General features: G+C 48.4%; 1 protein-coding gene across 3 annotated transcripts in view; it reads right to left on the bottom strand.

Annotated features, from left to right (window-relative positions):
• Positions 1-11,628: 11,628 nt before the first annotated feature.
• The window catches only part of Hacd2 (3-hydroxyacyl-CoA dehydratase 2), an 86,770-nt gene continuing 82,679 nt past the window's right edge, over positions 11,629-15,719 (bottom strand). For 2 of the 3 annotated variants that reach the window (XM_006522570.3, XM_006522571.1), the window contains exon 5: positions 11,629-14,504. In XM_006522570.3, coding sequence (XP_006522633.1) covers positions 14,422-14,504 — 83 coding nt within the window. In that variant the 3' untranslated portion in view covers positions 11,629-14,421. The remainder of the gene's footprint in view (positions 14,505-15,719) is intronic. The other variant, NM_023587.2, reaches the window with a different exon arrangement.

Genomic DNA, 15,719 nt, shown 5'->3' with positions numbered 1-15,719 from the left:
AAGAAGATCAAACAGGGAGGAGCCAGGGAACATAGATACATTGTGGAGCTGATGTGGGTGTTCCATTTTCTCACGGGTAACACAGGAAGGTGCATTCTTGAAATTCTTGCCTTCTCTGTTATCAAGAGCTGGACTTGAAGCCCAGAGGGGCAGCTTCCTCACAATCAAGCGCTTACTGATGCCTTTGTTGTTTGGGCCATGCTGTCATGGATGGGTATTGGTGACCAACTGGGTCACTGTAGCCAGAAATGGTTCAAGGTGTCACAAGTGGGTCTGGGAGCTCACTCTGGGGTTTGTAGCCATGTAAACGCAACCCCGTTAATGAACTCACAAAAGGTGCAGGTTCTAGAAGACTTGGCTCTGCCACTCACAAAATTCCCAACTTTGGGTAGATCTTAACCTTTCTGTGCCTCAGTGTCCTCATCTGTAGAATGGGAGTTTGACAGAACTGACTTGGTAGGGTGTTGGGGGAGCTAGCTAAGTTAATATGCATGAGGAACATATACAGTGCTTGACATATAGCAAGGGCTAGACAGTAGCATGATGATCCCTGGGCTTCTCTGTGCCTGAGGGCCATACACGGCGAGCCTCTCTACATTTGGAATACGGGCCCATGGAAGAGGCGCTTTGGTTTTTCTTTGACCCGGGAAACCACCTTTCCGGAAAAGGAGAGCTTTTTGTATATTTTCTGGGATAGGGTCTCAGGTAGCTCAGGCTGGCTTCAAACTTGCTACATAGTGAGGATGCTCTTGACCTTCTGACCCTTATGCTTCCACTCTTGGAGTGTAGGTATTGACAACAGGCATGTGCTACCATGACTGTTTATGCTGGGGATGAAACCCAGGGCCTTGTGCATGCTAGGCGAGCAGTCTGCTGATGAAGATACCTCTCCAGCCCTCACCCATCTCATTATGCTTGGATTATGCTTGGGATCCTGTCAGCTACAGAGATGCTTTGTTCCTGGCCTTCTTATGTTGACACTGGGATTATAGTTTGGGGTTCGGACGGGGCCCCTTGGACCAGAGTCTTGCTCAATCTAGCCCACCTTGACGGACCTGGTGATAGTGTAACTTTGTGTGTGTGTGTGTGTGTGTGTGTGTGTGTGTTTGTGGGTGCCATTCCTGCATGTATGTCTGCCTACCATGTGTGTATCTGGTATCTGTGAAGGCCAGTAGAGGGTGTCAGATCTCCTTAAACTAGAGTTACAGACAGCTGTGAGCTGCCATATGGGACTTGAATTCTGGTTCTCTGCAAGAGCAGTAAATACTTAGCTGCCAGTCCATCTCTTCAGCCTGGTAGCACGGTATTCCTTTCTCTTGGGCCAGGCTCATCTGTGCACTCTTCTGGCCAGGGAAGTGTGAGAAAGCCCTTTTGGGTTAGGGGAATTGGTCTGGCCTTTTGATGGAGGACTCCCTAGGCCTGACCAACCTCTTCAGCCTCGTGAAACTTCTCACAAAATGAGGTTTTTGCTCTCAAGAGTCAGAGGCATGGTGTGGCGGTTTGAATAAGAATGAACCCCATCAGCTGGGCAGTGATGGCGCACGCCATTAATCCCAGCACTCGGGAGGCAGAGGCAGGCAGATCTCTGAGTTCAAGGCCAGCCTGGTCTACAGAGTGAGTTCCAGGACAGCCAGGGCTACACAGAGAAACTCTGTCTCAAAACAAAACAAAACAAAAAAAAATGGAATGGCCCCTATGGGCTCATATATTTGAATGTCAAGACATTAGGGAGTGGCACTACTTGAAAAGGATTAGGAGGTGTGGCCTTTTACAAAGTGTGTCAGTGTGGGTGGGCCAGGCCAGTGTCTCCGCCCACTGCCTGCAGAGCTGGCAGTAGACCCCTTAGCCTACTGTACGAATAAGAATGCGGCTCTTAGCTACTTCTCCAGCACCACAGTTAGCTGTCACTGTGCTCCCTGCCCTGATAATGGACTAAACCTCTGGAACTGTAAGCCAGCCCCCCAGTTAAATGTTTCCTTTCCTAAGAGTTGCCTTGCTCATGGTGTCTCTTCACAGCAATAGAACAATAGCTAAGATACATTGTCACTTCTTGGCTCTTTTGAGGGGCGGCCTGTGTACAGGAGCTGTTTCCTGGAACCCGAGTTAGATAGAGCTTCCTTAGGGCCTGCATGGTAGACCATGGACTCTGCTCAGCATTTCTCTGAGGCAAGCGCAAACATCCGTGGTTATCAATGAGCTAACTTCTAGCCAATCCTCACAGATAGCCTGCGTGTTTTTTTTTCTTGGTCTCTATTTTATGTGTAAAAGAGATTGAAGAAAGTGTCAAGAGCAGAAATTGGGGAGGAAAGCAAACCCAGGCCTGACTCCAAGGCACCACACTGCTCTCTCCAAGGAACCAGGCAGGTTTGGGGAGGCTGGTTCTGGGTTAAAATAGAACACCAATAATATAGAGCACAGGAGCAGGGTGTGAGGAGCGGGAAGGGGGAGACTCTCAGAAGACTGCCGGACATAGAGAATGAATGAGAAATAAGACACAAGGAAAACAGGGAGACACACCCTCCCTCATGTCCCTATGCCTCTCATTACCTGCTGCCATAAAAGGCCCGGGATGTGCGGGTTTTCTGTCCCCCAAGCCTCCAGAGCCCGCCAGGAGACACATGAGCACAGAGGTATAATGAGGTGACCTAGGGACCCATTCTTTCAAAATGACAGGTCTCTGTCCCCAGAGAGACACTGTGAAGTGAACGAGCAGGGCCTGGAACGACAGGAGCCCCACATCTTTCTTCAAGAGAAGCAGGAAATTAATTTTTAAAAGGCGATCTCTTATAATTTTAAAATGAAAAAAAAAAGACAACTAAAATATTTTAGAAAAGTAAGGTACTTTCAAGCTTTGGTGTGCTTGTTCGTATGAGGGTCTCCAGCCTCGCTGCGGAGTTAATGCAGGGCTCTAAAGAAACATAGGAGAGCACCGTGTGTGTGTGTGTGTGTGTGTGTGTGTGTGTGTAGAAAAATGAGATTTTCATATTTTTCAGAGTGGAAACAATGCCCTGGCACCTCCAAACACAAAAGGGCCATTCTGCTTCTGGTCAGGGGTGCTTTCTACCAGCCAGAGACTTCTTCGCACATGGAGCCTGGGAGCAGAGGGAGGAGATGAGGACGCAGTGGGGATGAGTGCGGCAGGGAGAGGAGCTGCTCGGAGGTGGTGGGAAGCAGCTCAGAAGTGAATCACATTTCCATGTGATGGGTGCAGTTCACACTTTGGAAGCGGGCAGGGAGCAACCAGAGTCTGACTTTTCTAAATATATCAGCCAAGCCAAACAGCTGCCTGGCTTGGAATGGAGATTTCTGACAAGAGACGGAGTACCCCATGTTCTGATTCTCCAGTGGAGGGGGGGATCTGAGGCTGACTCCGGAATGAGACCAGAGAGCTCTTTTCCTGACTAAGTGCTGACTGGGCCTCAGGAGAATCTCACAGGCCCAGGGAGAGCTGTACAACTAAGCAGTTTCTAGGAAGCTCTGCAAGGGGTCACAGCAGGCATCACTCATCCTATTGCCTGCAGCTCTTCCACGGCTGGTGGGTACAGAGACAGCTGCATCTCCTGAGCTTCCAGATGTGGTTGGTATTGTAATCAGGCTCTGAGAGCCTCTATGCCTTCCAGTAAGGGTACGGATGGGCATTACTTGTCAGTGGCTTGGGCATTTCACCTTATAGACAAAGTAAGGAGACCAGAGCCCCAGCAAGGCGTGAGAGGCACACAATGTTCTCCGCAGGGTCGGGAAGGGTGGTCTCCTTCCACAACAGTGGTTCTCAACCTTCCTAATGGTGCAGCCCAAAAATACAGTTCATGTTGTGGTGACCCCTAACTATAAAATTATTATTATTTTTTTTTACAGCTACTTCTTAACTGTAGTTTTGATATTTATGAATTGTAAATATCTGTGTTTTCCAATGGTCTTGGGTGACTCCGTGAAAAGATCACCCAACCTCCCCAAGTGATTGTGACCCACATGTTCTACACGACTCAGAAAGGAGCACATGTGGACCCCCCAACCCCCACTCCCCAGGCAGCTGTGAATCTCCTGCCTTGCTTAGACACTTAGGTCCCTGAGAAGCAGGGCACCACTGCTTGGCATACCCAGATGTGCCCACTGTCCCACAGGCTGTGGCGAGCAGGGTGGGGCATGGAAGCAATTCTGTCACCAAACAAGCCACATTCCTTTCAGCTCTTGGCACCATTCCCATCTCTATGTAAGCAGAAGCTGGAGGTGACAAAGCAGACTGAGGCACCTTCCAAGCTCTGATGTCACAGTTCCCTCAGGTCTATGGTGGCCTAGGGGCTTGAAGAGCTAGCTGCCTTCCATGGAGTGGATGGGAGGGACTCTTGGCTTCATCTTTAAGGTGAAATGCCTTGGTCACTAGTAGGTGATCCCCACCCATACTTTGCCGGGAGCCAGAGACACACTTGGAGCCTGACAAATTTCTCAGACACAGAAACGTGCCAAAGAAATGTAGGCTTCAGCCGGGCGTGGTGGCAAATGCCTTTAATCCCAGCACTTGGGAGGCAGAGGCAGACGGATTTCTGAGTTCGAGGCCAGCCTGGACTACAAAGTGAGTTCCAGGACAGCCAGGGCTATAAAGAGAAACCCTGTCTCGAACCCCCCACCCCCAAGAAAGAAAGAAAGAAAGAAAGAAAGAAAGAAAGAAAGAAAGAAAGAAAGAAAGAAAGAAAGAAAGGAAGGAAGGAAGAAAAAGAAATGTAGGCTTCCATGGTGCTGTCAGATCCTCCTGGGGGTGCACACCTCTGCACCCCTGAGCACTCTGCTTGGCTGGGCCCAGCCCTGGGGACAGGCCCTGCTTCTCAGTGACCCTAGGCCTTAGGTACTCACCATAAGCAAGCTGCTAGCAGCTGGGAGTCTTCCACAGGGTTCCTAAAGGCCTACCTACCCTCCCCACTTCCCCCTCTCCCCTCCACAAGTTGGGGAAAGCTTTGAGCTCAGCCTAAAGGCAGCCATGCAGGGCACTGTAGCCCAGGATCCAGGAGGTTCCACGCTCTCAGGACCTCCACCTTCCAAGGCTTCTGAGCTTTTCTGGGAAGTCATCGAAGTGCGCCTTTGGCGGGGGTGGAGTGGGGGAATAGGGGTAGGAGAGGAGGAGGGGAAAGGGAGGGGGCTAGGAGAGGGGCAGTGTTAGTCTCTCAGCAGCCAGCTTCCACGGACTGATTTATCATTTTACTTAATTTTGTATGTACGTGTGTGCTTGTGCCAGAGGTTGGCATGGGGGGGGGGGTCTCCTCACCTGTCCTTCATTTTCTTTTCTTTCTTTCTTTCTTTCTTTCTTTCTTTCTTTCTTTCTTTCTTTCTTTCTTTCTTTCTTTCTTTCTTTCTTTCTTTTAGATGAAGTCTTTCATTAAACCAGGAGCTGTCTGATTGAGTGCCAGTGTGGCCTAGGGAGCCTGCCTCTGACTCCCCTGTACTGAGACTATAGGGAACTCCAACAGGCCTGATGCCTTTGTTGTTCTTGTAGGTTTGGTTGTTGTTGTTTTTTTTTTTTTAAGTGGGTGCAGAGCTCCAGTTCCCATGCTTATTCAGCAAACACTTTGTCAGTTTGAACCACCTCCCTACACCTTTCTTTAAAATAAAAAAAAAAAATTGTTTATTTGTATGTGTTTGCCTGCACACATGTATGGGCCCCACATGTATGCCTGGTGCCAACAGAGGCCAGCAGAGGGGTTTCCTGAGACTAGAGTCACATTAGGTTGTAAGATGCCGTGTGGGTTCTGGGAACCAAACCCAAATTCTCCTCGGGAACAGCCTCTGCTCTTAACTGCTGAGCCATCTCTCCAGCCTGCTTTCTTTATTTCTTTAAGATAACATTTTACTATATGCCCCGGATGTTGAACTCCTAGGCTAAAATGACCTGGGACTATGGGTACAAGTCACCAACTAGGCTTCAGGACCTCTGAGAGGCTGCCCATGTCATTCATGTAGAATGAAGCTTCATTCCAGGAATGGGGGTGAGGGTGGGGAGACAGCACAGTGGAGGGAGAGAACTGTGAGCGTTGGGGCCTGTGGGTCTGCAACACACTGCCTTTCTCAGGTTTTTCCTAGAATCTAGAACCTGATTCCAGTCAAAACATCTTTTCACCTCCTGCCTGTGTACCCAGCTAGCTGCAGTGGCAGGCAGGCATCATAATGCAACACAGGCCTGGGAAGGGTCCTCTATCAGAGAGCCCACAGTCTGCACAGGAAGTTGAGGAGAGACAGCGGTGGGGTCAGTGATCTGAAATAGGTATGCTCGTGTAATTTAGAAACTAAACACCCTGCAGGAGACTCGCCAGAACACCCACCGTTTATCTGATTTTAAAGTAGATTGGGTCTTTGGCTTCATGTTGCATTCTGGCAACTTTACCACTGTGGGGTGCTTGGGAGAAATGCCAGCACTGGTCTTGGACCACTTCAAGGGGCAAGGCCACAGCCGACAGCGGAAGATGGGAAAGGGTTATCTGGGTGCAGAGAGAGTGAATATCATCCCTTGAGGGATTGTGGGAAAACAGGCCAAGTGAGAATAGGACATGGGAACAGTGCAAGGCTTCTTGAATGTAGGAAGCAGAGGTGCTGGGGACAGAAGCGGGCACAGGGCACAGGTGGGTCCTGGCTGTGTTCAGGGGTCTCTTCTTCACCTTATCAGCAACAGTCACAAGGACGTATTTGTATTTTCAAAAAGCTCTGTGGGCAATGGTGGTGGTGGGGAGCAGGAGAGCTCAGAGGCCTCTATTGTCTTCTCATTGAGAGGGAGTGGTCCAGACAGCATCGATGTTGGCTTAGACAGGGAGGAGTCAGTGAGGAAGCAGATAGACTCAGTGGATCCCCAGGAGGTAATATCAACAGGATTTAACAACGGAGTAAAGTAAGGATGGGTGAGGACCCAGAAGAGAGGAGATGGCTCTAGGGCTTGCCTTGTGTGGTTGTCTGATGGAGGCCATTCAGAGGGGAGAAGGGGAACAGAGGGGGGCTGTAGGGGATGATGGTTTGTGCCAGGTAAGGGAAGGAGAGGAGTTTCAGTTTGGAAGGGTGAATAGACGGTTATGGATTCCCTGTGGAGGTTAGAGAGGCATACAGATGGAGCTCAAAGTCTGAGATCTGTTCCCCATCTTAGTACCTGCTCCAGCGGCCTCCAGGACCTGAGTGGTCAGTGGCAGGCTGAGTGGCAGGCTTTATACAGACAGCACTGGGCTGAGAACTTGCTCCTTCCCTTAGCATCAGATCCAACACGGGAAGTCTTCCCTGGGTGTCAGCAAGGCCTCATGGGGAATGTCCACTCCCGACGCCTTGCCTTTTGAAGACTAAATGGTGTCTTTCAGTTTTAAGTTGTTGGCAATTGATTAAAAAAAAAAAAAAAAATGGCAAGTGTCCAGTAGAACCTTTCCCCAGGCTAGATCTGCTCTGGCCCTGCTGGCCAGAGTTCTTGGGTTAGAATGAGACTCGAAGCTGAGTCAGAACCTCCAAGATCAAGAGTCCTACAATGTTCTTCAAAATTCTCCATAAGAGGGCCAGGGAGATGGCTTCTCAGGTAAAGGCACTGGCTGCTGCCAATCAGGACAGCCTGAGTTCAATTCCCAGAACCCACACGGGGCAAGGAGAGAAAGGATTACCCCAGTCCTCCTGACTTCCACAAGCATGCTGTGGACACACCCACTGTCGAACTCCACATGGCCCTACAAATACAACCACGGACAGGAGTGAGCAAAACATGGGCTGCAGGTGTAAGCAGGAGCAGGGTGGACTCATGCATTCTTCTTGAGGCATACCCTGGTGTGTGAGAAAGTGAGTTAGGAAGGAGACGGAAGACAATGGCCTAGAAAACAGGAGAAAAACAGCACAGGCTAAAGCACACAGAACAGTGCCACAAGATGGCTGCCGACGGGAGGGAGGATGCTGGTTCCCAGGGAGATGCCTACGCATCAGCCCCTCCCCAAGGAAGAGGGATGCTGATCATGATGCAGAGTCTCATGGTTCTGATGGAGCTACATTCACTATGGGAGCAAGCGGAGCTGATGAGCCTTAAGAGGTCGGTGCATAGGGATGTAATCTCTGGGGCCTCTTCCAGGCTTAAGTGGAGAGAGGAGTGGGGCTTGCTCTCTCTAGCTCTCCTTGGAAACTGCCTTGTCCTTCCTGACCTAGCCCTCCACCTGCAAAGGCCAGGCTGGTGCCTGGCACGGGGGCACAGGCGCTCCACCTGTCTTCCCCTCACAGTACTGGTGCTGGAGGGGAGAGTGATGGGATTTAAAGTGAGTCTGGAAGGTCTCATAATTTCCTTTAGTCTATGTGACCACTTCTCATTGGCTTAAGAAGGAATGTTTTGAGGCTTTTTTTTTTCTCAAATCCTAGAGGAACTCCACCCTGGAAAGATTAGTCACAACACTTTCTGGTTTACTCTCCATAAATTCTTTGGGAAACACACTGAGGAGAAACCAAGAGTTCTGGGCTAGCATCGGCCATTGTTGAACCTCACCATCTATTCCAAAACCTATCATGGTTTCTAGAGTCAAGACTGTTGGGTGTCCAGCCCTAAGACAAGGACTAAATAAAGAGTGTGCCCTGTGTCCCATAACCCGAAGACCACTAGTAATCTTGAGAGAACCCCATCTGTGGCACAGCATGACAGGAGACGAAGAGAGAAGCAGGGGACAAGGAGAGCAAGGGAGGCCAGAGCTCAGAGGAAGCACCAAGAGACTTGGACTGTCTGAAGCACAAGAGACGGATGAGCCCTGGGTAGAGGCTGACAGGATCGAAAGCATGTTCCCAAATCAGCTTTAGAATTTTGGTAGCAAAAACTGGAGGGTTTGCTTCTGACAGCCTCCCCTACCCCCACCGCCCCGAGGCAGGGACTCATTCTCTAATTCAGGTTATCCTCATCAAAGAAATCCACTGCTTCAGCTGGGATTACGGGTGTGAGCAGCAGCATGCCCAGCCTAGGTGGCATCAGAGATAACATCCGGAGGATTTGAGGAGGATGGCGTTTAGGCACACTCATGCTGTGCATACTGAGAATACTTGAGAGAATACTTGAGAATACTGAGGTGCAGGGGACTGAACTCGGCTTGGGGCTGCCGATCCCTACCCGTCTCTGCAACAGATTCACGTGTGACCGTGACGCCTTTTACACCCACTGGAAAACAGCAACCGACACACTCCATCTGGGGCTGAGCACACGTGCGTCAGTAATCTAAGGATCCACTTATTTATTTCACGAGGGGGGTTTTTCTAAAGCATCGGGAACCACGTAGAAACCAAAGTAGTAGCTTCCTGGATCTCAGGCTGAGCCCCACTCTCGTCATCCCCAAGAAGGGGTGGGGAAAGCAGCCTTCTACAGTGATGTTTTTCAAGGTGTGTTCAGGAAGCCTTGGTGTGTGTTTGTGTGTGTGAACAGGTTTGGAAAGTCTGGCACAGCGCCCCCTCTTGGAGACTCAAAATACATTCATAGAGTGAAAGGGAACAGAAAACTTTCCTTTTTTGTCTCCGTGTTTTAAACCAGACGCCACCCCCCACCCCTATATCCACCCACTCCTGCCACTCAGGGCTGTTGTGGATGACAGGCACAGTGTGGTTGAGGGAGCCTCCGGTGACCTGCTTGGTACCTTCAGTATGGTAGCCATTTAAACAGCTCTCTCTGGAGACAGATCTACAGTCTGTTAAAGAGAATAATTCATGGCAGAGACAGAGTATTTGGAATCTGTGAGAAAATCCACAGTCCAAGAGTCGAGTTAACTTAAGTGCACAGTGTACCCAACAAGCTGCAGACAGCACTCTCGGGTCCAGACACCGCCTTATAAGGTGGCCTGACATTTTCTCATGGCCCAGACTGCCCTCCAAAAATATCCAGAGACAGCAAGAGTGGGAAAGGCTCTCCTGGGGCATTTGAAATAATCACATGCAGGCTCTGCTGCTGAGCAGTGCAAACACCTGCTTGCAGCCCTTCTTCCCCCATCAAAGCTCTGGGTGGCACAGTCCTTGACAGGAGGGCACTGGGGGGTGGGGGGGGAGAACACACGACCCTCAAAGCGTGCGCCCAAGCTGCTTTCTCTCTGTACGCCTCCAGAATGGGCTCCAAACCTGTCTTTGCTTTATATGGACAATAGATGCGTGACTAATTTTCATCTGTGTGCCTTTCTGCCCCTTCCTATCCTTGCTTGGGCTGAGGCTGGTTCCTGAAGCCCATATTGCTTTGGAGGTGCTGCCCCCTAGTGGGGATGACTGGCCAGCACAACATGGAGGCGGGAATGGCGTTACAGACTGTTCAACCAGGCTGCAACTCTGCAGGACATCTGGATTCCATCCACCCACTGCCATACAGATGTGAAGGTCCTGCTGTGGAAAGGAGTTTGTGCTCTAGAATTAGGGAGCATCAGGGGCTTCAACACAAAACCTCTCATTGATTTAGGTTTGTGACCCAATGGGAGTCACCAAGCAAATTTACCTTTTGTGGGAAAAATTAATTTTGGTATGGAGATTTTTTTTCCATGTAACACCATGGGTGTCACACTAAATAGGAAAAAAAAAAAAAAGGAATAGCCCCTCATATTTTTCAAAGAAAGTGTTGGTTAAAAAAAAAAAACACACACAAAAGAACTTCACGAGTCTCCCCTAGTCTGGCTCTTAGATGCGAGGAGAGGAATGTTAATAGGTATGGCTATTTTTGGTAATAGTTACTTATAACAGTTTCTTCACTACCAAATGGCTTGACAATGAGCCAGGCTATTTGTAAGGCTGGGATTAAAAAGAAAAAAACCAATATGATGAATTGCAATGCTAGTTTTTACTCTTGTTAAAGGAACAGAACCCAGCAGCCTTTTTGGAACACTGTGAACAGGCAGGCGGCTTCCTAATTACAGGCAATTCTTCTACGACAAGGCTCATACACATACAATTGCCACAAAGTAGACAATGGTGATCAGAAAGACCCAGCTCCCACCACCATGCTAGAACTGTAAAGGCTGTGCACAGGCAGCCTTGACCACTGGCTTTGCCACTTGCTGCTCGGAGTCGGTTTTCCTAAGTGAGAACAAAGGGTCTTGTGTAGTCAAACGGCCTGATGAGCCTGTTCATGGAGACCTCTCTAAGAAACTGGGATCCAGAGTGGGAGGGTCAGCAGGGACCCTGCTGGGGACATTCTAACCCAGGTCCCTCCAGCACTTATGTTTGAGTTTGACATTGTGAAAACCTCCCAGGAATGTTCTGGAATTGGAGTCATTTTTAGGTGAGGTACATGTAGTTTTTATGAAAGACAGACACTACTGGGAGACACTCATCTGCCAGGTTGGGGCTCAGCGAAACGTTAGAAGGCTGAAAAGGAAATGCTCCTCAGAAACTGCCCAGAGCAAACAAAACCAAACCCTCATTGTGGGACCGAGGGTCTTGACTTCTTCTGACTGATGTTTTAGATCCCTGGTTCCTAGGGGGGAGGGGTTGCTCATGTTGTGAGCATGTCGGCATGTTGGCAGACTGCCTCGGTGTGTGTGACGTCGAACTGGCTGAGAGAAACCACTTAATAAAGCCTATTTCTCCTTTAAGTACAGAACCAGTAATATCAGCAACAGGCTTGAAAATCATCAAAGGACAAGCGGAGTCCATAATGGAATGGGAGTTTCCACATTCTTGCAACATGGCTCCAGATCAGACCCAGGCAGAGCACACACCAATTTATTTTGGAATGCAACATGTATCAGTGTTTTATGAGTATAACTTACTACATTAATATCAGATAAAAACAGCTTTCAAGTGCATGCGTAGAAAGTTAAGCATAGTTTTTGAGCTCCTTATTCCTAAATATACAAAAAATACATTTAAATTATATAATTTTAGTGAATCAAAGACTTATAAAATTACAATTTTGGTTTTCACAACATAGAAAAAATACAAAATGACTATATATATGGTTGTATAATTTTTTTACCCAAATTTCAAAGGAGCAGTGTGTAGTGACTTTGATGTTTTATAATGGTTTATCTGAAACTCAGAACTGAGTATGGTTTTCAGGTTGGACCTCAGCAACACCAGGCTTTTAATAGAAATGTAAAGCCAACACAAGTGAAAAGCAAGGCACGGTTGCCTCCTGTCTTTCTGGCCGGGCACCATCCACACTGTCCTCTTGCTCAGTTTGCTTTAGACTTTCCTGTCTGGGAGGACAGTGCTTTACTCCATGACTAACTCCGTGGGGCCTTTATGATGGTGGTCCCAGCCTCAGCATGACGCAGATTAGCCATACAAGTCTACAGAGGGCCCCTGTGCACCTCAAAGACTCTGTCCCTTTGGCAGAGGGCCCCTGGGGGAGATCTGACCTGCAGTCAGGTGGTTGCTGCGAGGGTGATGGCTGACTCTAGTTCTGACAAAAGAGCCACTGAAAAAAAGAACCTTCCGTGCTCACACCTCATTAGATGTCACACCTGAGGAGGCTGGATGTTCTCAGTTTGTAAAAGAACATGATTACCTCAACAGAGAAATCAAATCATGTTAGGGATGAAAAAGACCTAACAGCCAGCTCCCGAGAGGGGACAGAAGGACACCCTGCTGTCTGCTGCATCTTAGAGCACATGTCAAGCAGGCACTGGATTGAGACCCTGTCTGTGAGGGAAACTGGTGACTGTGTTCTCCTCAGTGCAGCTCAGTCTGATGCGATCCAGATGTAGCAGTGAGGAAGGCAGGCCCAGGGGTCTCTCGGGCTGCATGATCTGCTTCAGGCCACCTTCTGTGGGCATTCCAACGCAATGGTAACAATCTCAGCTACAGTAAAAAGGCGGACGAAACCCAAGCTAATTCTGTTTCACAGAAGCAATACAGTTTGGAGGAATAAAAAGGGAGAAAAGGTTGAAAAGACATATTTCCCACATATTTGTCTACCAAATACCAGAATAGATTCTGATTTTGACACAGCCAAGTCAAGAGAGCTGACTTGAAGCAGAATTCTAATGTTCAGTTTGACAATAACTTATTACACACCTGCCTGCATTAGCTCTTCAAGCTCCTATGAAAATATGCATTTGAAAATGTAGTTTTCATTATATTCTTCTGATTGGAACAATTATATTCTAAATGACAATGGCAAGATTTTTAAAGTCTTAAAGATAAACAAAAAAGGAAAGAAAAAGAAAGCAAGTGAGGGGAGAGAGCCTATTCAGAAGGGACTGGTTAAAATCGAGCACAATCTAAACTTGGTCCTGGCATTCATCCGAACCTTGCTTTCTGTTTTCAAAAGGAGTTTGCCGTGCGCACTTTGGGAGCTGTGAGCTGGGTGGGCCTCGGCTTTGCCTGTCTCCTCCAAGCCTATCCTAAGAGGACTTTAATACACAGGTGAGCAAGGAAGTGCTGTGAAGACACTGTCAGACAGGGCTATTGACAAGCAGCTGGCAGCTGCTGTGATGCGTGGAGGGGACAGTACTACCTTTGGCTTTTCCTAGAACACATCTTGTCTCTGGACTTACAACTTAGTGAGAATTACACAGGAACACAATCAGGAAAGATACCTAAACAGAAGAGTAAAAAAGTAAAATAAAAAGTAAGTATAAATCTATCTCTGAATGCCTTCTGTGGACCATGGTGGTAAAGCAAGCCTTCCCAAGGGCCTTTAATTACAGATTTCCTCCTCCTGTGTGATGAGACAGGCTTTGAGTCTGTCAGCAAGGCTCTTGCTGGCCAGTACATTTGTGCTCTGAGGAAGCTACATGGAAGGCACTTCCCAGGCACCCAGCTCTCCCCCTCACCGTGGCTTGTTAGAATCTGACTGAAGCCGAGTTCCACACAAGGGTCTTTATAGTTTACACAGGCTTACTAAGTTCAAGCACGGATCTCAGCGGCAGGCAGCAACGACTGAATCAAAAACAAATGAAAGGCTTTTAGTGGTTTTCTGGTTACAGGCACTCCCCAAAGCTTCACAGCCATATACGTTTTGTAACGCATTCACTAGATATGAGGGGCTAAGTCCTAGCCAGAACTTCAGAGCATTCCTGAGCAGTTTCCAGCATGCACTCAAGCACTCTGAGAAGGGGAAAGTTAGCCACACCGCAGACTGCAACCCAGCTTCTGCTGCAAGCCGCGAAGTCAGTTGGAGCACGGTTGCCCCTCAGACGGCAGCTCTTGGCACTGGGTGTACATTCTGTACTGCCAGATGAATGGAGGACACACAGAAGATAAAGGCCAACCCCCTTCTAGCGCCATCATAGGAACTGGCAACTTCTGGTCAGAGCATGCTGAAAGGACCAGCTAGGATGCTTTATGTAACAGACTTTTGCATTTTTAATCTTTTTATTTTTATTTTTTATAAAATCCCAGGCCTGTGTGACACTGGATTTTGGTTTTTTATTTTGTTTTATATTTAATATTTTAAAAATAGTTCTTACTGGGAACTCAAAAAGTCTGCAGCATATTTTGATCATTGAAAAGTCTGGTTTGGGGTGGTGTGGAGCGCTACTCAAACTTCTTATGTTCTTCGGTGTGAGAAAGGACCTTTCTTCTCTGGTGTATCATGTGGAAGTACAACTGGGGGAACACTGGAAGACAAGAAAGAACAGTGGGTTAGCCGGCCTCTGGAAGTTCCGTTTGCTCCAAGCGCGCGGTCCTGATCCTGACTGCTTTCTCTCTCATCCAGTGACCAATGGGAGCAACACAACAGGAGAGGGAGGGGCACATTGCTCCCTTCAGCTGAGTAATGCAATGGCAGACACTATCTTCACTGTCATAACAGTCAAGGGACACAGGCCACCAAATAAAGATGTTATCGTTTGTGCTGGATATTGAGAACAGAGTTTCCACCACTGAGCATGGTACCCACCCTGCTGGCACTCTGCTTATCTTCACATTTATTCTGGGTAATTTCAGAACAACCAGAGAGAGACTTCTGATGGAGTTACTCCTATTTCAGAGGAGGAATTATAGGCCCAGAGAGGGTAAACAACACACCTCTAGGGCCTCACGGAGAACTGGGGAGGATCAGGTCCTGGGCTTAACTGTTTAGCCAGTCTGTCTTGGGGTGGAGGTGGGAGCACGGGGCGAGGGAGCAATTACCCCAGTGCACTTCCTGAGAAAGGTTGCTCCCTGGATGGCAAGAATGAGGAGGGAGAGAAGGGCTACAAACTCTGACTTAAAACATAACAAAGCTGGGTTGAAATGCAGAGAAAGCCATTATAGAAAGGAAGCCAGTATCTTGGACATCAGGTATGGGACAGTCTCCTGTGCTTGGTATTGGTTCTTCAAAGAGGGACTGCCTTCCTAGAGAGTATTTAGCGAGTGGGTTGGAATTATTGGCATTTAACATACAAAACCAGGGATAGTGAAATATCCCCAACTAACACCTGTTCACCACAAAGCCCAGTGGAGAAGCGCAGGTTTGAGCAATTTGGCCTTCATATGGCTCCTGCAAATTGGACATTCAGTCACCACATCACTCCTCTTCAGTCCCTTCCTCTTCCCCTTCCCCTTCTCCAGTGGGGCCATCTCTGTCAGGGTAGCCTGTATCTGAGGGCACGTGGTTTCTATTATTGCCAGCTCTCTTGGGGTAGTCTCTTCTTTTCTTTTCAAATGGATTCCAACTTAATCTTCTTTCCCTCCCTCCCTCCCTCCCTCCCTCCCTCCCTCCCTCCCTCCCTCCCTTCCTTCCTTCCTTCCTTCCGAGGCAGGGTTTTTCTCTGTAGCGCTGGCTGTGCTAGAACTTAGGCTGACCTTGAACTCAGAGATCTGCCTGTCTCTGCCTCTCAAGTTCTGGGATT

Source organism: Mus musculus, chromosome 16 (assembly GCF_000001635.26).
Source record: "Mus musculus strain C57BL/6J chromosome 16, GRCm38.p6 C57BL/6J".
NCBI lineage: Eukaryota > Metazoa > Chordata > Mammalia > Rodentia > Muridae > Mus > Mus musculus.
The sequence above is the reverse complement of the archived record's forward strand: the minus strand, read 5'-3'. Positions and strand labels throughout refer to the sequence as shown.